Consider the following 23,702-nt stretch of genomic DNA (forward strand, 5'->3'; position numbering starts at 1 on the left):
CATAGGTAGTTCCAAAGGGTGGGGGGTCTCCTCCCCCAGCTCGCCTCAAACAACTCATCAGCAAAACCAATTCATCAGGGACAGGAACAACATCTCCTCGCTAGACCCCATCTTCTGCCAAAAAGGTAAACTGAGGTCTGGCAGGTGGGGACAGGTGCCTTCCCCAGGGGCCCATCACACCTTCGTGACAGAAGTGAGCAGCCAGGTTGCAGTGTCTCAAGCCCCCGTGTGTATAATTAGCTGGTGGGAAATAGATCAGGGAGCAGATCTCATCTCTGCCTAATTAGGGGCTAGGCAGCTGGGGCCAGTCTGGCCTGGCGAAGCTGCTATGGAGGCCAGGCCGCCCCAGGGGACAGGGCAGCAGCTGCAGGCCCTCGGAGGGGCTGAAACACAGCGGCAGCCTCTCACTGCCCCTCACACTCCAACTGGAAGGGGAACAATAGAGGGCCTGTTCCTGCTGATCCCCGAGGCTAACAGGCTGGTGGGGAAGGGGAGTGGCAGAAGCCCTAGAAGCTGGGCTGGGGGTAACGGAGGAGGACATTGGGAGGGTCTGCTGGAAGAGAGCAGGGAGGGATTCTTGGAAGGGGGGAAGGGGCCAGGCTGAGCCTCTACTTCTCCAACAGGGTCTGCCTGGTTCTCACACTCCAACAGCTCAGCCTGAGAGCAGATGTCCCTGAGCCTATATGCTCCACGCGTTATAGGACTCGCTTCTGCTCAGCTGCCCCTTCCTTCTTCCTAGACCTGGCAGGGCCCATGGCTGCCTTGTCCACTGCTGGGCATCCAGTAGATGCTCAATAGTGACTAGGAGGAAATGTTGCCAGGATGGGGAAGAAAGGTGAGGCATGTGTCAGGAGAATCAGGAAGGCCGAGTGGGAGGGACTGGGGTGTCCAGCAGGCCGGGATGTGACCAGGCTGGAGTGCAGACCCACTCTGTGACAGCTCTGTGAGGCCCACTAGTCCTCCCTGCTCTAAGACAAGAGGTGTCCCTCTCAGGTGACCCTCAAAAAGTCACCTTGTGGATTCAGTCGAGTATGACGGGTCTGAGCCCAGCACTTAAACTTCCTTCAGGAACAAGGGGGTCTCCTGGCTCATCACCAACAGTCCTGTGACCTGAACATCAATTTCTTCACAGGTAAAATGCAGCCAACACAGCCACCTCCTTGTGTTTCGGGGGGCCTGGCAGGTCACAGCAAGGGCGCAGCACAGAATTCTCTCTAGGTTGGCCTCAGGGAAGGTCTTTGACACCTCAAAGGACATCACCTGGGCAGAGGCTACCCAGGTTATCCCCAAGACCCCATCACTCTTTTTTTTTTTTTTTGTCTTTTTGCTATTTCTTGGGCCGCTCCTGCGGCATATGGAGATTTCCAGGCTAGGGGTCTAATCGGAGTTGTAGCTGCCGGCCTACACCAGAGCCACAGCAACGCAGGATCCGAGGTATGTCTGCCGAGGTATGTCTGCGACCTACACCACAGCTCACAGCAACGCCGGATCCTTAACCCACTGAGCAAGGGCAGGGGTCAAACCCACAACCTCATGGTTCCTAGTCGGATTCGTTAACCACTGCGCCACAACGGGAACTCCCCCCATCACTCTTCTAACATGGGGACCAAACCTGCCAGGAGCCTATGGCAGGGGTCACCCTCCCTGTGCCTCAGTCTCCCTATCTGTATCATAAATTCCATTCTCATACATGTGAACACCCTCCTCTTCTATGACCCAGTTTCTCCTTGTTTCCCCAAACGGCCCAGGCCCAGCCCTGTCCCCTGGAGGGTGATTGTAGACTTTCAGAGACAGACAGCTGGGCTGACCTGGATGTTTGTCAATAGCTCAACGGAAATCTCCTCTTTATGCTTAAAATAAAACCTACATCAAACCTGTCACCACGGCCCCCACTAGAGCTTCCTGTTTCTGAGTGTTGTGGCCCAGGCTGCCTGCGGGAGGGGAAGCCCCCTCCCAGCCCCACCCCCTCCCATGGGAAGACGGGGATCCAGAGGCCACCCAGGCTCTCACCCTTTGGGTGCCCGGCCCTAGCCCTGACTACTTCACCAGCCAAGGATGGGGACTCTTAGCAGGTAACTAATCTGGAGGGAGATGGGAAGGAGCCAAGACAAAGCCCAGTGCCAGGCACCTCCTTCAACCTGCCCTCACCCCAAAAAAGAGCACAACTCCAACTCTCCCACGGAGGCCTAGAGAGGGAGACTGCCTTACCCCGGGTCACCCAGAGTTGGAAGCGAGACTGCCTGTTTTTTGCTCTCCACCCCAAGTCCGTCTATGTCCAAGAACTTCCACTTCCAAACTCCGATTGATGGCCTGTGTGACCTCAAGTTCAGGGTTTGACCTCTCTGAGCTTCCTGCCCCCTTGGGACCTGGGCTGGGTTGGGAAAGGGTAGAACACTTATGGTTGGGGAGGGTATACGCTCCTGTCAGCCCTTCCCCTGCAGGTCCCCTTCCTGATGCAGGGGAAAGTTCCGTCCTCTTCCCAGTTCTATCCCGACTCACTCTGTGGCCAGACCCAGTGTCCCCCACTACAAAGGAGGCCCGCCACCCAGCCTCCCAGAGGGGTTCTGAGGATGCTCTGTGGGGCAAGTCTCAGGACAGCCAGGCACTGGACTCACACCTGCCACCCCCACCCCCAGATCCTGGGATGGACAGTTACTGAGTTTCATGGGCCCCATCCCAAAACTTCTTCCACCTCTTCCCCTTACAGAGAACACAGAAGAGTCTGACGGCACAGCCTTTGAAAAACAAGCATTTGTGTTTATTAACCAAAGGGAGGGAAGTCAGAGCACTGCAGACTACCAGTCCCTCTTGCAGTCTACCCACCTACGCCTGGCTGCCAAGGCCCTTGAAGAACAGTGGAGAGGCCATTCCTCCCTGCCCCCACCCGGGGTTGATTTCCAGGGAACCAAGGCCCACTGGGTAAGGAAGAGGAAGTTGGCAAAGGAGAGAGGCCAAGGAAGGAAGAAAGAAGCAGAGCTGCTGAGTAGACAGCTTTGGTGAGATCCCTTGGCCCCTCACTCTCAGTGGGGAGGGCCAAGTGCCCCAAATCCAAACCCATAAGCCGGGGTACATTCATGTCAAGACCTGCATATGAGGGGTCAGCAGTGGTCCAAAGTCAAGAGGCACCTCTCTCCAGGTCAGTCCTTGACAGATGGATGCTGGTCCAGCCTCCAAGCCCTTGCCTCCATACCCAGTTCACACAAGGCAGCAGCCTTGGGTCTGCTCCAAGCCATGGAATGGACTCAGGAGGGGCCAAGAGGCCAATAGCCTCTCTAAGATCTGTTCTGCGGCGAAGGCTGAGGGTAGCGAAGGCCTAGCCCTCAGCTGCGGGAGTCTCCCGCGCTTGCCGCAATCCGTACAGCCACTTGATCACCCGGGCATTGCGCTCTATCACTGACACGCCATAAGGCACGCGCTCCCGGGCCCGCTCCTCGACGGTGGCAGAGCTCCGGCGGGAGCAGCCCCCCTCAGAGCTGGCCGGCCCAGCACTGGGCCCCGCCAGGGACACAATGTCTGAGCTGGCCCGTGCCAGATGGGCCACACCCAACCCGCGGGCCTCCTCTGGGTCCAGGCCACAGAAGTTAAAAAATCGCTCCAGGTCAGCTGCTGCCCGCGAGAAGCGCTCACTCAGGTCCGATTTGGAACGTTGCAAACCGGGGGGCCGGGCCGGGCTGGAGGCAGCAGTGCCTGGCGATGGGCAGGGCTGGGCTGGTGAGGCTGGCAGCGGAAGGACATCCACGCGGCGGACTGCAGCAGTACTGGGTGGTGGGCGTGGGGGCGTGGCTGGTGGAGGCTGGCAGGCCCCCTCGACCCGTCCAGGGGTACGGCTGGCCTCGGCAGGGGACACTGGACTATCACACAAGTTGATGAGGTTGCTAAGGATGTCCAGGTCCAGCTGGGGCCGGCGGCCTGGGCCAGGCAGCACTCGGCGGCTAGGCGTGAGCACAGTGCGGCGAGTCCCAGGGCTGAAGAGTGGCTGTTTGCACAGCAGGGGCTGCACAGGTTCCTGGCGGGTGTTGGCTACATGCAGGCTCTTGACGTACTTGGCCTTGTCAGCCTCCAGGCGTTCTACAGCGCTAGGTTTCCGGGCTCCACTGTCTGCTGGACGCCGTAGCAGGTAGCCGGGGACCTTGGTCCGGAGGCGGAAAGGCAGGGCGGCAGGGGTATCCCGGGCTCCCGGAGTCAGCGTGTCCACGGGCATGGCTGTAACATACCCCCGAAGGCTTCTGTCTCAGGAGACTAGCAAAATGAGGAAACAGAGATCCAGGCAGAAGGCTGGCAGCTGGACTCCGCAACGGCTGCAGAGAGGAAAGAAAGAAAAAAGGGGCAGTGCACACTCAGACAAAAGGCTCGGCAAAGACTGAAAGAGGCTGAAGACGCCTTCCCTATTAAAAGGTAATGGCCACGCCTCTGATTCACAGGGAGCCAATCAGCAGGCAGAAAGTACCCAATGGAGGGCCTGTGGCTCCGCCCACTTCCCGCCTCCTCCAGGGGCCAGGCCCAGCTGAGGCGGAGATAAAAAGGTGCCTAAGAAGAAAGATTCGGGCAGCCTAAGCAGAAAAGACAGGACAAGGCACATTTTAAAGGACGCAAAATGGGCTCCAGGATGAGTGCAGGGTACCAGCCAGGTCAACCTCAGTGGGTCCTCTTAACAGCTCCATCTTACTGTTTTGATGGGGAAAATGAAGCCCAGGGAGGCAAACTAGATTAACCTAATTCATCAAGTCAACGGCTCTGCCCCTTGCCTCCAAGTGGGGAGGTGCTTATGCAAGGGTCTTAGGGTCGACCCTGTGGAATGCCCACAGGGAGCCTGGTACAACCTCTACCTCACCCAGGCAGGAAGCTGCCCTGTGCCATCCACCCGCCTAGACATGCCAAGCCCCAGGCACAGCAGCAGAGCTTGTGGAGGAGGAGTGTACAAAGTCCCCACCCCTGCCCCAGTGGAGTCCAGACACCCATTAGCCTTCAGTATGAAACTCCAATGCCAGGCCCATAGGGATCCATGGACGTCTGTCACGTGGACACATCAGCCCTGAGCTATGCTGCACTAAGCGAAGCCAGTAATAGCCAAGATCACACAGCCCTGCTTAGCAGCATCCAGCAGACTCTGGATCTGCCAGCAGCGGAGGGATGCGCACCCATAGACAGGAGGGCCCACACCTGGGTGCACATGTCTCCACACGATCACCTAAGCATCAGGCCCCAGTGCCCCAGCCTGATGGCCACCCCAACCCTTTTTTCCAAGGAAGGGCTGGAGCCACAAAGTGCTGCCCACAGTCCCCTGGAGAAGAGCCAAAAGAAAACCCACAGAGCAAGTCCTGAACCTTTTCAGGTGCAAAATGCAGGAAAGGAACTCTGTCTAGATGATACCATTTGGGGTCTGTAATTTATGCCATCTAACCCTGTATTGTCTAATTCATCCAATAGCCATTAGCCAGATATGGCTACTCAGTCTTAACTTTAAATTTAAATTAAATACACACTTACAATTCAGCTCCTGAATCACTCTAGGCACATTTTAAGTGCTTGATAGTCATATGCAGCCAGCAGTCACTCTACTAGACAGCACAGACTAGAGCACGTCCATTCATAGCAGAGAGCTATATTGGACAGCCCCACCGAGACATCCAGAATGCCAGAAGGGAAGAATCTGGATTGGCGTGGGGAGGCAGGAGTCTCCCTCTCCCAGACATTTGACACCATCCTCTCCTGTAATCTTCCAACAAACCTGTGATGTGGGTAACTGTCACCTCATTTTTATAGATGGAGAAACTGAGACTCAAAGAAGTGACCGACCTAGGTCTCAGAGCCAATAAATAAGACACAAATGCATATGAAGCCTAATTCACTCATCTAAAAAAGGGTAGTTTTACTCTTTGTTCACCAACTCCTAAAATAGTTCCAGGAGGGGTAGGGGTCTGATTTGGCCACTGCATCTGCGTTTCAAGATGGTGATCTTTACGCATAATAGGCATTCAATAGATTTTCACGGAGTTGAAATTCTGAGGGCCAAATGTGAGTGGTAAACTAGAGAGGGGCACACCCAGCCTACTGCAGGGATATAGGTCCAAGATGATAAGTCTAGAAGGTTCTAGGAAGCTGGAAATCCAGAAGTGCATTTTTTAAAAAACCCTCTAGATTCTTAGCATATTTGATATTAATAACTTTAAAAATAGTAAATGGACAGAGCAAACAAAACACATCAGCAAACATATCTAACCCCCCTCCCCTAGTCTGGCCCCCTGCCCCCAGTTTGAGATCTCTGCAGCAAAGCCAAGATAAGAGTAGAACCTTGGGGGCTGTTGACCCAGGGCCAGAGCTGCTCCCTAGGTAGAAGGGATGGAGGAGGTGGGAGAGGAAGGCTACCCTGTTCAGGGCCAACCCCCAAGAGACCTCTGGCAGGAAGGGTCACAGGAAAGGCAGCCCCGCTGAGAGCCCTGTCAGGGTAGCTAGACTCTGCCCCACCCCCAGGCCTCCGCCTCCCAAACCAGTCCAACCCGTTGGTGGCTGCGGTGGTTCCCTCACGGGCACCATCCGGGGAAACAGAGGGAGGAAGGAGGTCAGATGGGCAGGGCTGGGGCAGAAGCCCAGCGCACCCCCCAACCTGGGGCCCCACGCCGCTCCTGCCGGCCGTACTGGCCCCAGGCGCTCTTCCGGTGGGGGCCGGGACGGATGCAAGGAGCCAAACCCGGCTTTGGGGTCGCTGGGCGGCTCGCCCGGAGCTCGCCCACTAGCCCGCTGTGCGCCTTGCGCAAGTAACTGTGCCTCTTCCAGACTTGGTTTCCTTATCTGTCAAATGCTGTTAAAAATAGACCTTCCTGATCCTCCGGATCACCGTGAGGATGGAGAGATAAAACAAGTCGAGGACTTTCCCCAACACCTGGCAAAAAGGCGGTGGCGCTGCTTGAGGTGGGCTCCTTGTTTGTATTATGGCTGTGACCCAACTCCTGAGAACGCCCCTCTCGCAGGGGTCTCTAAGCACTCTCCAAGAAGGATCTGTCCAAGCCGAAGCTGAGGACAAAGGAGGCTAATCAGTGAACAAGACCCATTTCACAGGTGGGCAAACCGTGATAGGCTGCGGCTCCTGCGACCAGAAGCCAGGCGCTCGGTCCCCGGGCGGGACTCGTGCCCTCTCTGAGGCCTCCTCTCATCACTCAGCACGCCACCCACGGATTTCAAAAGCTACCCACAAATGACCCCAAAAGCGCCGGCCCGAGCCTTTCTCACTGGCATCCCCAGAGGAAACGGCCCCACCTTGCTCCCTCCGCACCGGCTTCCCTGGCGCCAAGCCTCAGGAGGCTGCGGAGGGGCAGTCGCGAGAGACGGTATCCGGGTCTGGCTTCTGCCCTCCCCAGCTGGGGGAAATCTTGGGGACTCCCAGCGGCAGAGGAGGCCGCCAGCCCGGGGGCGGGCTGTGTGACTCTGTCCGCTTGGCGCCCCTCTCTGAGCCCGGGTCCTCCTGGCTCTTAAAGGAGGGAGCTGACCGCACGATTCCTACAGCCTCGCCCAGCCCTGAAGGTGAGCCCCTGCTCTGTCCCCGCCATCCCGAGGGGGCAGAGGTGCCCGGGCAGCCCCCCACCCCGGCCGGGCGCCCCCAGCCCCGGCCCGCACGTACCTGACTGCGCCCGGCTCTGCGCTCCTCGGCCCGGCCCACCTGGGCTCAGGTAACACGCGTTTGCGCAACTTCCGGCGGCCGGCAGCGGGCGAGTGAACCCGCCGGCCCAGGGATTACTGAAAAGGGAGAAGGAAAGCCAGGCAGCAGCCGGCACCCAAGCCCAGGCCCGCTGGCAGCTGACTCGGCGCCGGGACCTGGTCCCAGCCGCCCCGGGCCTCCAGCAGGAAGCTCTTCCGCGAGCCGGGCCCGCCCCTCCCACAGCTGCACTGGCCCCGTCAGCACATCTGGCGCAGAGTCCTTCAGGCCCACTGGGGCCAGAGCACCCACCTTCGAGATGGAAAAGCCGAGTCCTTCTCTCCCACAGCCTCGATGACCGCTAGTTAATGGTCACTGTGTCAGGCTTGAGCAAAGCGCTTCTCTTGGTATTGATTCATTCATTTTAGTCTTCCCCGCACCTCCTATGAGGCCAGCTCAATTATTACCCCCATTTGAATAAGGGGGAGCTATGGCTGGGACAGAATGAGTAAGTTGCCAAAGCCACCCTGGAGAATCCAACCTGAGCACTTTGCCTCCAGACCAAATCTTAATGCCACCCCTGTCCAGCTGTGTGTCCCTGAGCAGGTTGCTGGACCTCTCTGACCCTCCATTCTGTCAAGAAAGGAGAGTCCCACCCTCCAGGCCAGGTCATTGTGAGTTATTAGGGCCTGAGAGTGCCCGTAGAAGCTCTGTGCAAGCTGTAAACTTTAGTAAACAGCAATAATAGTAATTATAATACTTAGAATTTTCGAATGCCAGACACGGTACTTATTTAAATCTCTGGAGCCCCCTGGGTGGAAGGAACTATTTAACCCCCATTTTAGAGATGAGGTGACCAGCCTTGCAAAGAAGGAAGCCCTGGAATGGAAGTGTCTCCTCTGCCAGCGCAAGCCCTATTATGTCACTTTAGGTGGCACATTCACTTAAGCCAGGTTCCGCTGGGATCCTGAGGCCCAGAGAAGAAAGTGCCCACTGGCCTCAGACCAGAGCTCTGGGGAGACCAAAGAGGGCCCGGGTCCACATCTGTGCCTGGCAAGGGGCTATGCCAGGACTGGGGTGGAGGGCAGGAGGGGACAGTAAGTGACTCGAGGAACAGCTCTCCTCTCCCTGGGAGTGAGTCAACCTTGAGGCCTCCACCAGCCCCTGGGGCCTGATTTTAGGGGGATAAAGGAGGCAAAAAGACCACCATTTTCCACAGCAGCCCTCTGGGTCCCTGCCTGGTCCTCTACTAAGACAACAATGTGTCAGGATGGGGGGGTTGTGCTCAGTTAGGCTCTAACAGTAGTAAAAGCAAGGCAACAAATAGCAATTTTCATAAAATAGGTAAGAACTTTTCCAAGTGCTTTCTTTGTACCTGGCTCTTGTTCTAAGTTCTTTATGTATGTTAACTCATTTAATCCCCACACCTCCACTGGAAGGTAGGTACCACTATTATGACCATTTTATAGTTGAGAAAACCAAGGCACAGAGAGGTTGGGGCCACTTGGCTGAGGTCACACAGCTGGTAAATGGCAGATCCAGAATTTGAACCCCGGCCTGGGGGGCAGGGGCGTGGAGGAGACAAATCCCCAGTATTGGGCCTTGGCCACTTACCAGAGGACTCCTAAGGAATCTACAGCCTCCCTCTTGGGGTCCCTGAGGGAGAAGCCACCTTAGGAAGCACCCCCAGCTATGGTCCTGGGTCTGTTTCTGCAACTATAGTGAGGGCAGTAATGGTAGGGTTATCCCAAGAGAACTCAGATCTCATCACGCTCTGCTTAAACCACCTCATGCCCCCAGTGTTGTGGTTCCCCATCACCTGAGAAGGAAATTCACTCTCCACTTGGCCCTCGAGCCCTCCAAGTCCCTGGCCTCCTCTCCCACCTCATCTCCAGCCTTTCCTGCTCCAGCCAGAGTCGGCCCTGCTGTTCCGAGCACACCAAGGTCTTTTCTGCCTCAGGGCCTTTGCACCATCCCTTCTCTCCTTGGTACCTCTTCCCTCTTCACCTTCTCAGAGAGGCCTTCTTGACCACCCTGAGGATCCTGCCAACTCCCTCACCCAGTTTGTCCCCTCCCAAGCATCCATCATACCTTGTAATTTTACATTTCACCCTCATTTGTTTCCCATCTCTCCCTTTGGGCTAAGAACCCATCATGCTCTTCCCTATCTCCTTCCTCCAGGGACCAAGCTCAAGAGAGAGCACCACTGACCAAGTGGCAGGACTAGAACCCAAGCTGTTTCAAAGACCAAGGTCCCTCAGAACCAAGCCTCCTGCTGACCCCAAACCCTGCCCCAGGCCTTCCTCCGTCTGTCCCTCTCCTCCTCCAGCCTCCAGGAGCCCCCATTCAAGCTGAGCTCCAGACATTTCCCTGAGCCCCTTTCTTCCTCCAAAGATGCTACATCCAAACCTCTGCCCAAGCTGGGTCCATGGCCGGTAGTGTCTTTTTTGACTCTATCACCCTGGCTACCCCTGCAGCATGGATTCTGGGACCAACCTGCCTGGGGTCAAATCCCAGCTCAACCAGTGATTAGCTGTGAAATGTAAGATATGTGGCTTTTCCATGCCTTAGTTTCCCCAACTGTAAATCAGGATCCCTAACAGTGCCTCCCTCCCCGTGCGAGGCCCATGCATGACAAGTGCCACTAAAATGTAAGCCTTGATAACTGTTTAACCAAATAGATGCTCCAGGGCCCAGCTCCTGGGTGAGGGCTTCATCAGCCCAGAGTGTTGACCAATTCTCTCCAAGGTTACAAGTCTAAGAATGTAAAGTCACTTGAATAGTTATTTCTCCAAAGAAGGTATACAAATGGCCAATGAGCACATGAAAATATGCTCAGCATCACTAATTGTCAGGGAAATGCAAAACCAGAATGACATACCTTGTCATACCCATAAGATAGCCATTATCAAAGAGACAAACAAAAACAGATAACAAGCGTTGGTGAGAATGAGGAGAAATTAGAACCCTGTGTACTGTCGGGAATATAAAATGGTGCAGCCACTGTGGAAATAGTATGCCGATGAGGCAAAATTTTCTTTTTTTTTTTTTTTTTTTTGGCCGCACCCTTGGCATGCAGAAATTCCTGGGCTAGGGATCGAACCCAAGCCACAGCAGTGATCCAGTGACAATGCCAGATCCTTAACCCACTGAGCCACATGGGAACTCCCTGGACAAAACTGTTGAAATAGAATAGGATCCAGCAATTCTACGTCTGGGTATATCCCCAAAAGAACTGAAAGCAGGAACTTGAACAGATATTTGCACACCAATCCACAGCAGCATTATTCACAGTAGCCAAAAAGTGGAAACAACCCTCAAGTGTCCATTGGCAGATGAATAAACAAAATGGGATGCATACTTACAATGGAATGTTACTTAGTTTTAAAAAGCAAGGAAATTCTGACACCTGCTGTAACATGGATGAGCCCTGAAGTCATTATGCTGAGTGAAATAAGTCTGTCACAAAAGGACAAATACTCTCCCACGTATATGAGGCAACCCGAGGAGTCAAATTCAGAGACAGAAAGTAGAGCGGTGGTTTCCAGGGGCTGGAGGGAGAAGAGAACAGGGAGCTGCTGTTTAGTGGGTATGGAGTTTCCGTTTAAGATGAAAAAGTTCTGGAGGTGGATGGTGGTCACGGTTGCCCAACAAGTGAAAAAACTTAATGCCACTGGACTATACACTTAAAAATAGTTAAAAGGGGGAGTTCCCACTGTGGCACAGTGGGTTAAGGGGCTGGCACTGTCATTGCAGCAGCTCAGGTCGCCGCTGAGGTGCAGGTTCAGTCCCCTGCCCAGTGCAATCAGTTAAAAGATCCAGTGTCACTGCAGCTGCAGCTCAGATTCAATCCCTGCCCCCAGGACCTTCCAGGTGCCACGGGTGTGGCCAAAAATAAAGGTTAAAATGGCAAATTTTATTTTATATATTTTAAAAAGAAAGTAAAGAGAGGGTGCAGAGTCTGAAGCTGGACTCCCTGGATTCAAATTCCAGGTTTAGGTGACTTTCTGCAAGGGATTAGACCTCCCTTGTGCTCGATTTCCCTTCAAAGGGGGGAAAGAACCACAGCAGTAAGGACCTTAGGTCATAGGACTGAGGGAATGAAAGGCGTTCATACTTGTGAAGTACTTAGCACACAGTAATAAGTGCTCAAGAGGTGTTAGTGATTTTTATTCTTTGCTGAGGGAGCAGAGGTGTGGTTTCTAATGTTCTTGACACTCTGCCCTCCCACCTCACCCCTTCCTTCCACCTGCTTCTCCCTTTCTCTTCAGCAGAAGCCTGGCCCAGACGTGGGTGGAGACAGGGAGGCCCTCTTCTGCCCCAGAGGGGGATCAGCAAGGCTCCAGGCAGCAGGGACCCCAGGACACTAGGACAGCCCAGCTCGATTTCAGCCCAGCTGTCCGGGTCAGAAACACCCAGCTGGGCATCCTCTAGGGCCACGCGGGCCCCGTGCTATTTCTGGACTTCTCCCAGACACTCGTGCCCCAGCCTGCCTGGAGTCAGCTCTGCCCAGGGCAACCTTGCACAAACCTCAGAAAGAAGAGGTAAACAGGCTGCAGGAGGGGTGTGGGTGCCGCAGCCTAAGGCAACGATCTCCTGTTTGGCCCGCCGACCTCACACCTCTGCCCACTCAATCCTCTGGACGCCAGGTGTGCACCTGAGCTTGCAAGATGAGGACAAAGGGACTGGCAGCAGAGATACTGCCATGCAAAGCCTTTGGGAAGGGCCTGGCACACAGGATGAGGAAGGTGGGGTTGGGACTGACCCACAACCAAGCCCACTTCCTGTCCCAGGCTGCCCTCTGCCTGGGCCTGAGCTCACAATCATGGCCTTTTTTCTTGGCCCAGAGAAGTACAGAAACTTACCCAAAGTCACGAGCAAGTGACAGAACAGAGACAGGACAGTGGTCTCATGATTAGATCATCTATAATACATATATATATACATATATAATTTTTTTTTCCTTTTTATAGAGCCTCACCCACAGCGTGTGGAGGTTCCCAGGCTAGGGGTCCAATTGGAGCTACAGCTGCCAGCCTCTGCCACATCCACAGCCACACAGGATCCCGAGCCGCATCTGTGACCTACACCACAGCTCACGGCAACGCCAGATCCTTAACCCACTGAGCAAGGCCAGGGATCGAACCCACAACTTCATGATTCCTAGTCGGAGTCATTTCCACTGCGCCACAGTGGGAACTCCTATAAGACATATATGTTTTAACCCGGTGATATATGTATGTGGCTCAAAATTCAAAAGCTCTAAAGGGAATAAAGTTAAAAAAAAAAACCTCCCTCCCACTCCTGTCCCCAGTTTCCCTCCCTGCAGGCATCACTGCGACGAGATAGCTGCACGTCCTCCCAGTGAGATGTTAGTCACAAACAAACAATAATGGACATATAGTCTATTTTTTACACATATGGCAACAGCTCTCTGTACTGTTTTCATCTTGCTCTTTAACTCAGTTATATTGTTCTTAATATGTGTTATTAACATATTATCAATTATGTTATTAATTGTGCCACATCAGTACATAAAGAACCTGTCAGCCTCTAGCAACGGCCACCAAGTATGTGTGTCGTCTCTCTCTATTACAAACCACACTGCAGCCTCACTGCACCTCTGTCACTCCACCTAGAAGTGGGACAGCTAGGTCAGGAGGAAGCACCTGTAATTGCGACAGAGCTGGGGGGCTGTGCTGCATATCGACTGAACTCCCACCAGCAGAGCGCTCAGCAAATGATCAACAAATGTTAGCTCTAGTCATTTGATTACTGGGGTTTTAGGCACCCCTCAATTTTGCACTGGAGGTAACTACCTCACTTAGCCCAACCCCTCCCTGCGTCACATTCCAGTCAGAGAAGATAATAAACTTGCTAATAAGTGAAATTATAGGACATCAGCGCGGTAAATGCTACTGAGAAAAACAAAATAGAGAAGGGGGAGGGTGGGGCCATATGAAGTTGGTAAATATTTGTTAAAAGAATGAAGGAAAGACTTGTTTTCTTTCTGAGCTTCCAGAACTCCTCTCCCCCCCACCAAGGAGGTGGATTTGGAGGAGAGAGGGTAAGTAACTCCACTTAAAGAGATTCCAGACTTCCAGATGCCACCATTCTGAGTGTCTAGGAATCCAAGATTGAAGCCAGATAGACTGGGAGCCAGCCCCAGAGTTGCCAAGTCTGACCATATGACTTTGGGCAAGGGGCTTAACTTCTTAGACCCTCAGTTTCCCCACCTACAAAAGGACAGCAACAGCAGCAACCTGGGGGTGGGAGATAGGGGGTGGGGGTCCCCAGGAAACAGAGCCTGGTCAGATGCTCTACCAGGAGGGATCCCAGGCCCACCCCCAACTCCAAAGTCTCTGGTGACTAGTGTCTTTGGTTGAGGGGCTGCCTCTAGCCTTTCCCGCCGACCTGTGGTAGATTCCCAAGAATCCAACAACAACTGGAGAGCCAGAGCAGCCCCCCCTGGCACCTAGCCCAGAAATGTCAGTCCCACCAGAGCCTCTGAGAGGGACAGCACTTAATTCAGAGCCCCACAGGCAGAAAGATCCCAAGTGAGCCCAAAGTCCACCCCCTGGCTTTCTGGAGAAGTGAAGACAGATGTCCAGGAGGGGACCCCCCACCCCCACCCCGCAGGACGACACGGGAGAGGGACAGCCAGATGGGGCTCCAGCCAGGGCTCTACTGTCCATGTTCCTGTTGATAAGAGGCTAAGAAAGTGACCCATCTGAGCCTCTCAAGGCAGATCTATTTAGATCAACGTAGACTAGAGACTGAGGTATGGAGCAGAAAGACCTGTATCGGATTCTCTGCTAGACTAGGATACTGCCTCCCTGAGCCTCAGCGTTCTCATTTGTGAAATGGGGTACCACCTCCTCGCCGCAGGTACCACGCGGGGAGGACGCGCACAGCAGGCGCAGGGTGAACTGAGCACCCCCTAGACCCGGGCTGGCGCCCCGGGCCACCCGTGCCCTCACCTGGAGCCCGCGCTAGGCGAGTCCGGCTCCTCCAGTGCGGGTCTTGAGGAGGCTGACAGCTCGGACCCAGGCGGGGAACGGTCGCACACAACGCGTCTCGGGAGGCCCCAGCCCCGCGTAGGGAAGCACGGGAGGTCCTTCTGAGCTGCCCTCAACACCCGAGAGGAGGTAGGGGACTCGACTGTTCCAAGCCCCCACCAGAGTAAAGTTCTGGGGACGCAGGGGAAGGGGAAGTGAACGCGCCGCTCCCCCCTCCACCACACCGGAATGGTTTGCCCCGGACATCCTGATTGGTTTCTCGCTTCCGTTCGAACGCCGCGCCGCCCGCGTTGCCAGGCGACCACTCAGCTTCAGCCAGGAGGGTGAGCCCTGGCCGGCGGCACCGAGGTCCATCCCCGCCCCTCACCGCCTCTCACCTCCCCAGTGGCCTCTGGTTCTTGCCCTTGCTCAGCAGGGACTTACTCCCGGTTCCTAGTACTGACTTTCCAACTAACTCGCTCTGTGAGCCCGTGCACGCCCCTTTCCCTCTCTGTTCCCCAATCTGCAGAGTGAGTGGGTTAGTTTGAAGTAGCGTATATCCAGCACTCTCAATATTGACAAAGGAAATAACCGAATATATGAACAAGATTAATATAGCCCAGCTTTATTTACTGTAGCAAAATAACAGCAATAACTTCAGTGCTCAGTAAAAGGAGATTGGATATATAAATCCATCCTGCAGAAGAACTGAGTTTACAGAGCTTTTTACAAGTAATTTTTCATGACACAACTCTTGTCAGTGCTCATAGTTATAGGTACCTTTAACTATCCTCACTTTCTGATGAGAAATATTATGCAGTCATTTAGAATGACGTTAAAATATGGGGAAAGCACTAAGTCTTATATTTCTAAAAGTTGTGTCAAAGTACTATGTACAATGTAAATATGCATTAAATATGTAATTGTAATATCACATGGACTACATTTATGTATTAACATGTGCAATAGTTAATTTCTTCTTTTTGCTGATATGAATTTTCCAAGCTTCCAACAGTTAAACCAGTATAATTGTTTTCTTTTGGCTGCACCCTCAGCATGTGGAAGTTCCTGGGTCAGGGACTGAACCTGCATGACATTTGCAGCCTGTGCCACAGTTGCAGCAATGCCAAATCCTTAACCCACTGTGCCACAAGGGCACTTCCAAAAAACAAATTTTAAAAAGAGAATTAGAAAAATTAACTCAGCCCTTCCAGATGAGGGAATTTTTTAGCTGTGAGTCACTGTTTGGGTCTAGGGCATTGCTCATTTTGGAGTCAGACTGTTTTCCGTCCCAACTGGTGTTTTTCATTTTTTGATTGGATTGTCAGTGATTGAGCATTGACTGTGACATGCCTTGGGCAGGTGAGGGAAGAGGGCTAATAATGTAGCCCTAGCTAACCATGACTGTACTCTGGCATGGGCACAGCCAGCCATTTCAGGACTGGCTCTGACATCAACAGGAGACTGTGAGGACCAGCTAAATACAAAACCCAGCACTAACTGTGCCCTTGCTAGACTGTGCTCAAGGCCATACTCACAATGTCTCACTTGACTTCATAACCATCTGAGGAGAAAGATTCTATTATTTCTGTTTGTTTGTCTTTTCAGGGCCACAACCACAGCATATGGAGGTTCCCAGGCTAGGGGTCCAACTGGAGCTGCAGCCACCAGTCTACGCCACAGCCACAGCAACTCCAGATCTGAGCCAAGTCTGTGACCTACACCACAGCTCGTGGCCACACCATATCCTTAACCCACTGAGTGAGGCCAGGGATGGAACCTGCATCCTCATGGATACTAGTCAGGTTCCTTAACCTCTGATCCATGACAGGAGCTCCGAAAGATTATATTATTATTCCTGTTTTATAGATCAGAAAACTAAAGTTTATCTGGATCCAGCAGGAGTCCTCTCATCCATCCTGTTATACTCCCATGAAACTGCACAAGACCTGTTTGACAGTAGCGGTGAGGCGAGGCAAAGGCGGAGCCTGTGATCCTAAAAGACAAAGAAAACTAAGTAAAACAGGTCCAGACTTTGTACTTCCTGAGGCTTAAACAATTTAGGGAGTCTCATTGAAGAAAAGGACTGTAAAATTACAGATATAAAATTAGGTAATAAAGTCATGATTTGGTTAGAAAGATAAAGAAACCTCAACAATCAATTCTACAAACATGAGGAAGTCCAGAAAAATAATATTTTTGTGAATTACCTGTTCGACATACCTCCCTAGTAGTTTCCACAAACAAGCTTCCAGCTCCATGTGTCCATTTCAAACCTCTCCTCCACTACCACATGCTGGTGGTACTGGGCACCGTAGGACCCTTCGTACACATCAACCTATGACCTCTGCCTCTGCATTTTCATGTCACAGTGCCAGGGGACTCAGCTCATTGTGCTGGGTGGGGGTATTCTTGGAAGCCATTCCCATACCAGAGCAGTTGGTAAATCATTTAACTATTCATAAAAGTGACTGGAAACCACGTAAGTAAAACCACTAAACCCAAACTAAATGGCAAGGTCCTCTTAAGCCAGAGCCCCAGAAGGCTCGCACTCACGCCAACATCATCTGACACCAGGGGACGTCGGAATGGAAGAAGATGGTGGTTTTAACAGACTGAGGTTAAAATACTTCACTTTATCAAATTTGACAGAAGCATATGACCCTGTGAACTCATTGCTAGGGTGCCTCCCAGACCTCAGCTTCCCCATCATTAAAACAGGAGTGACAACAACGGTGTTGTGGTCAGATTCTTCTCTGAAATGTATAGATTTCATCCAGGGTTGAGAGAGATTTGAGATGACTGGAGAAAAGCCCTGCTGACGCCTGCATCTTCAAAGCTTGCTCATCTGCCCTGGATGCCCTGGAGCTTAAAACAAACAAAACACAAAAAACCCTGAGCCTAGGAGTTCCTGTTGTAGCGCAGTGGTAGCAAACCCAACTGCTATCCATAAGGACACGGGTTTGATCCCTGGCCCCGTTCAGTGGGTTAAGGATCCGGCATTGCTGTGGCTGCGGCGTAGGCTGGCAGCTGCAGTCCTATTCGACTCCTAGCCTGGGAACTTCCATGTGCCTCGGATGTACTCCCCCCCAAAAAAAAAAAAATACCCTGAGCCTCATTCTCAGATGAGGAAAATGAGGCAAACAGAGGGCAGAAAGAACTTTGTTCAGATTCCAGTTTAGGCCACACAAAGAGAAATCATCTGGGCCCATTCGGATTCCAGAACACTGAGCAACGTCGTGTGCCAACAGCATCCTGGTGATGACCCCTATTTTTGAGGATTTATTATAAGCATCTGGTGCCAATTCAGAGTGATCGAAAGCATCCTGGTCCCTTCTCTTCCCCACGGTGTGGAGTGGGGAGGGAAAGCCCATAAGAACAAGAAGGTGGGGACTTCCCATCATGGCGCAGCAGAAAGGAATCTGACTGGGAACCATAAGGTTGCGGGTTCAATCCCTGCCCTCACTCAGTGGGTTAAGGATCTGGCGTTGCCGTGAGCTGTGGTGTAGGTCACAGATGCAGCTCAGAAACCACTTTGCTGTGACTGTGGTGTAGGCTGGCGGCTACAGCTACAATTCGACCCCTAGCCTGGGAACCTCCATATGCCGCAAGTGTGGTCCTAAAAAAGCAAAAAAATAAAAAAGAACAAGAAGGTGGCCAAGCTGTCCTTAGTGTGCCCAGAGCATCGGGGGCTGGAGGAGCCGTGTGCCTTATCCTGCCCCAACACCTGAACAATGATAACATCGCGCCCTGTACACCAGCCTGTGGCTGTTTCCGCACCCACTCCAGCACCCTGTCCTTGGCAGTGTTCTCTCCACTCACCTGGAAACCAAGAGGAAATCAGCCTCGGATCAGTTCTCTATCTTCTGTGTACCCCGTGACTCTGTTTTGTTTCGTTTAATTCAAAGGGTGTTTTCTGTATATGCATTTGCTTGAATGTGAATTTCTCTGGAAGCTCACAGCTCCCCCCCTTCTCCGAAACTGGTCCCAGTGGTGCCTCTTGGACTGACTGGGAAAGGAGAAATGCGTTTTAGAAAATATTTTTTAAACCTTTTGGACTTTATGCCTAATAAATGAATTATTATTTTTTAAAAAATAAATAACACTTTGAAGGATATTCAATGGGATGACAAAATGAGGCAGTGAATTAAAAGAAAACTCAGGAGTTCCCGTCGTGGCTCAGTGGTTAAGGAATCCGACTGGGAACCATGAGGCTGTGGGTTTGGCGCCGCTCAGTGGGTTAAGGATCCGGCGTTGCCGTGAGCTGTGGTGTAGGTCGCAGACACGGTTCGGATCTGGCATTGCTGTGGCTCTGGTGTAGGCCAGTGGCTACATCTCCGATTCGACCTCTAGCCTGGGAACCTCCATATGCTGCGGGAGCGGCTCTAGAAAAGGCAAAAAGACAAAATAAAAAAAATAAAAGAAAAGAAAGGAAAAAAAAAAGAAAGGAAAACTCAGCCCACATATGGCAGGTGAGAGGGCATGTCCCTGTGGCTGTGTCCCGCCTGCTCCTCCACTGACTCTGAGCTCCCAGGAGGCAAGGTCCACCCTTCTTTGCCCACTTTTCCTGCAATTAGAGATTCTCAGTGCACCTATAACTGTAGTAAAGGCTTTGAGAAGGCCTGGAGAAGAAACTCCTCCTTCTCTTTGCCTACCCACTGTTTCCCACACATACCCAACCCTGAGGCCTATGTCCTCGGGACAGTTACGAAACAGCCCCCAGGAACCGTGAAAACACGGTCTGCAGAGGGTGGGTCTTCAGGATGCTCTGCCAGTGCCCCGCCTCCTTAAAGTACCAGCTGCCTCCCCCACAACCAGACTTCCCAGACAACAGGAACTGGCCTCAGTCTCCAGATGGCTACAGCGCATGCTTCTCAAACCACCGCAGTGCCTCCAGGGGGGCGGGTGTCACCTGCCAAAGAATCAGGTCCATCTTCCTATGGGCATATTACGGGCCTGAGGTCACACACACACACACACACAAGCACACGCACACGCACACGCCAACCTGCTGGCTCAGCCAGGCCCATCCTAATTCTGAGCCTCAATTTCCCCATCTGTACAATGGGGCTAGTAACACCGTGAGTGGGCTCAGGAAGATGCCCCGAATACCCAACCTAAGCAAGATTCTGGGTTTTGGTCCTTAGAAAGAATCTGATTCTACCAGGCAGAACCAGAGCAACCACAAAGCCCAAGATATAGTTGTTGACACCTCGAGATCACAGGGCCCTTGCTCCCTGGATTCCCAGGAGGGTGCGTGGCCAGGAGATGTAATAGGGGAGCACCTCCTCGCCAGGGAGCCCAGCCCTCACAGCCTCGGCTCCCCCACTCCTTGCCCTGTGCAGCCCGCCCCAGCAACATCTGGCTGCTTGGAGCTGCACCCACCCACCACCCTGATGCTCTGCGGAGTGCTCCCTGCCTGCCGTGTACCTCCTCCACAGTGTGCTTCTGGTTTGCTCCACCGGGACCTGTAGAAGTCACTCCCCAGAGCCTTTCCTGACCCCCTCCCCAGCAGAACTGGAGCAGCTTTTCCCAAGTTCCCGCAGGCTCCTGGGTTTCTCCTGACATGTCCGATTGTGTCGCATGTCCATTTTCAGGTCCACTCCCCCCACAGAGGCAACAGTGAGCACTAGGGTGGCAGGGGCTGGCTTGCTCCTCTCCCGTACCCCAGGGTCCGGGCCTCTGCACACAGCAGGTGCTCAGCATTTGAGAAGAGAACTAAGAAAGAGCCTGCAGATTGCCTCTCGTACATCCCCCTTCCTCCCCCACTTGTCTCCTCCCAAGGGTCTTCCAGAGGGGCGACAGGTGCTGGCCAGGAGTCCTGATGGACTAATGCTGTGTGATCCTGGGCAAGTGGCTCCACCTCTCTGAGCTGCATCTCCTCCACTGCACACTGGGGATGGTGATAGCGCTTCACCGGGATGCTGTGAGAATCAAATGAGAAATGGGCGCCACCGAGCATTCTGCACAGGGCTTGTCACATACAGTAAGTGATGAACAAAACCAATTACAAAGTAGTACAATTACTGCTACTATGTCTATTATAGTTACCGTTACAGATCAGAGCCAAATTCCCAGCCCGTTCAACTAAAAAGTTTCTAGTTTGAATCCTGAGCTGTTCCCTCAGAGTAAAGCTGCATCTGTGGCCAGGTCCGTGGTCCCTTTCTATTGTGTTAGGGTGCGGGGGGTGGGGGGAGGCTGGCACAGAGTCTGTCGTTTGCAACCCCTTGCCCAAGGGCTGAGAGCGAAGCCAGAGCTTGCGCAGAGACAAGAACCTGGGCCTCCACTCTGATACTGCAGGGACCCACCCCCGGGAGTCTCCTGAGCTTGCTGCAGGCTTTTACCAGGTAAATAGAAGCAATGATAGCTCCCAGGATATAGCATCCAAGAAAGGATTGGCAAGTATAAAAACAGGGGCGTTGTCCCTGTGCTGCTGCTGGGCCTGAACATTCCTCTGCCGTCCCATCTTTCTGAGCCCTCAGCTCTGTGTGGACCATTAGGAGCTGGCAGCTACTGTTTTGGAGAGAGGATTGGGGCAGCACAGCGATAGCGGCCTAGAGAAAGGAAACAGGCATGAAAGACAAGGGACTGGTTTATATAGCAGAGTCAGGGAGGCGTCTCCTCAGAGGTGAGATGTGACGGGTAAGAAAGAGGAGCCACGTGGAAATCTGGAGGAAGGATGAGAGGGAACAGCATGTGCAAAGGTCCTGGGGCAAGAATGAGCTCAATATATTTGAGCTAAAAAGCCAGTGGCTGGAATGGAAAGACAGGAAGAGATGTTACATTGCTGAGAGACTGGAAGCCACAGAGAGGAGTTCAGATTTTAAAGACAAAAGGCAGCAGTTTGGGAGTTCCCTTTGGGGCGCAGCGGAAATGAATCTGACTAGTTTCCATGAGAAAGCAGTTTCGATCCCTGGCCTCGCTCAGTGGGTTAAGGATCCAGGCGTTGCTGTGAGCTGTGGTGTAGGTCACAGATGTAGCTCAGATCCCATGTTGCATGGCTATGGCTGTAGCTGGCAGCTGTAGCTCCAATGCAACCCCTAGCTTGGGAACTTCCATATGCCACGTGTGTGGCCCTTAAAAAAGGGTTTTGTTTTTTTTTTTTTTTTTTTTAATGTTAATAAAGGAGCAGTTTAAGGTCAAGATGGGGAATTCTGGTGTCAGCTAGTCAAGGTTCCAATCCCAGCTCTACCACTCAGCAGCTGCCTGACTTGGGCAAGTTCTTTAAACTCAGAACTTCCAGTTTCCTCATCTGTAATTGGAAGAAAAATTTCATCTATGTTGTAAGGCGCTATTGGGGTACCCAGGATGATGCCAGCAAAACCCTGGCCAGAGCCTGGCTCAACAATAAGATGCTACTCTAACAACAATATCAGAGATTATACAGCACAACCACGGCTCCCGACGGAGCTCCTCAGAAACTGGCAGAGAGCACACTCACTTGGGCCCTGGAGCCAGGGAGCCAGGGAGTCAGGGAGCCAGGGAGCCAGCTGCACCAGGTGCCATCAGGGAACCACTAGGGCGTCCAGCAGTCTTCTGGGATTTAGGGAGAGGCTGGCAGCTGAGGGAAGCAGGGGAGGGACCAGACGAGCCTCGGAGGTCAGGCTGGATTTAGCCCCGGCTGAGCCCCATCAGCTCCCCACTTCAAATCCTTAGAATCTCCCCCCCCACACACACACACACCTGCCACCCCGCCCTGGTCTAAAGCCCTAGACATTCACCATACCGGGCCCTTAGAATGTGATGGTGAAACACGATGTGTTCACGATCCAGTGTTGCCCTGAGCTGCAGCGTTGGTCGAAGACACAGCTCGGATCTGCCACCCTCACCTGACACCAGGGCCAGCGAGAGGGGGTGGTTTTCACAGTGAGGTTAAAATCAAACTTAGCATTTCCCAAAGTAGTAGAAAAAAAGGAATGACTGTTTTTCTTTTTACAGCCATATGGAGGGTCCCAGGCAGAGGTCAAATCGGAGCCTCAGCTGCCAGCCTACACCGCAGCCACAGCAACCTACGCTGCAGCTTGCAGCAACGCTGGATCCTTAACCCACTGAGCCAGGCCAGGGATCGAGTCACACCTTCGTGGATACTAGTCGGGTTCTTAACCTACTAAACCACCACGGGAAATCCAAGGGCTGTCTATTTTTAGTTAGATGCACCTAATAAATCCTCTAGGGCACTGCTGTCCACTAGAATATTCTGTGAGGGTGAAATGTTCTGTTGGGGTTTGTCAGTACACTTGGCCACTAGCTACATGTGACTGTTGAGACCTTGAAATGTGATTAGTGCAACAGAGGAACTGAATTTTAAATTTTATTGAATTTTAATTAATTTAAATGAAAATAGTCACCCAAGGCTAAGGGCTCTCATGTTCCTTAGTATAACTCGAGGGTCAAGGGAATCCTCTCCAGCTTCCTTGGGTTAATCTGGTGACCCCTCCAAGAGGGGCATGTGCCAGGCTTTTTCACTTGAAGCTAAACTAGAATTTAATAACATTGTTTGTTCCCATTCCATTCTTTTTTCCACAGTATTTTTCTAATTGTGGCAAATGATACTCCACGCAATCCCACCTCTGCATGTGATGCTTGGGGAAAGCAAAGCCAGGGGCAGAGGGCTGGAGGCTGGGGGAGGCGATGGTGACTGGCCCAGCTCGCACTGAGCAGGTGGCAGAAGCAGGAAAAGCCTGTGCTGACCAGGATGGATGGGGGAGGCTGGGCGGGGAGGCTGGGGTCTCCCTCAGGGGTGGGGGATCTCCCCTCCCCCACCCAGCCGCCGGTGCTCACTGAGCCTCAAGAGTCAGAGGCTGGGCCTGACAGATGGTATTTTGCAGGAGAAGAGGGTTCAGAGGGTGAGGGGCCTTTGTCCTCCCAGCGTCTCAACCCCAGATGGCAGGGCCAGGCCAGACTGCAGTTGGGGGAGCAGAGCCCATCTAGAACTTGAAGGTCATGGCCCCAGAGACAGAATCTTTGTGGAAGCTTAACACCCAAGACCCTCCGCCCAAGGGCCTGGTTGCAGGCCTTTTCAGCTTTCAACTTGACCTCTCCACTCCATATGCAAATCAAATGCAAATGAGCCC

The 23,702-nt window shown here is 53.0% G+C and overlaps 1 protein-coding gene across 3 annotated transcripts; it reads right to left on the bottom strand.

The window, feature by feature from the left end:
• FAM110A (family with sequence similarity 110 member A) lies at positions 2,737 to 14,848 on the bottom strand. 3 transcript variants are annotated; one of them, XM_021077746.1, is made up of 3 exons: positions 14,611 to 14,848; positions 7,616 to 7,731; positions 2,737 to 4,298 (listed from the first exon to the last, which is right to left on the bottom strand). In XM_021077746.1, the coding sequence occupies exon 3, from the start codon at positions 4,199 to 4,201 to the stop codon at positions 3,314 to 3,316; it is 888 nt and encodes a 295-aa protein (XP_020933405.1). In that variant the 5' UTR covers positions 4,202 to 4,298; positions 7,616 to 7,731; positions 14,611 to 14,848; the 3' UTR covers positions 2,737 to 3,313. The 3 variants fall into 3 exon arrangements, with proteins under 3 accessions (XP_020933405.1, XP_020933406.1, XP_013840665.1); XM_021077747.1 differs by lacking the exon at positions 7,616 to 7,731; XM_013985211.2 differs by having other exon boundaries at positions 7,616 to 14,848.

This window comes from Sus scrofa, chromosome 17, assembly GCF_000003025.6.
Source record: "Sus scrofa isolate TJ Tabasco breed Duroc chromosome 17, Sscrofa11.1, whole genome shotgun sequence".
NCBI lineage: Eukaryota > Metazoa > Chordata > Mammalia > Artiodactyla > Suidae > Sus > Sus scrofa.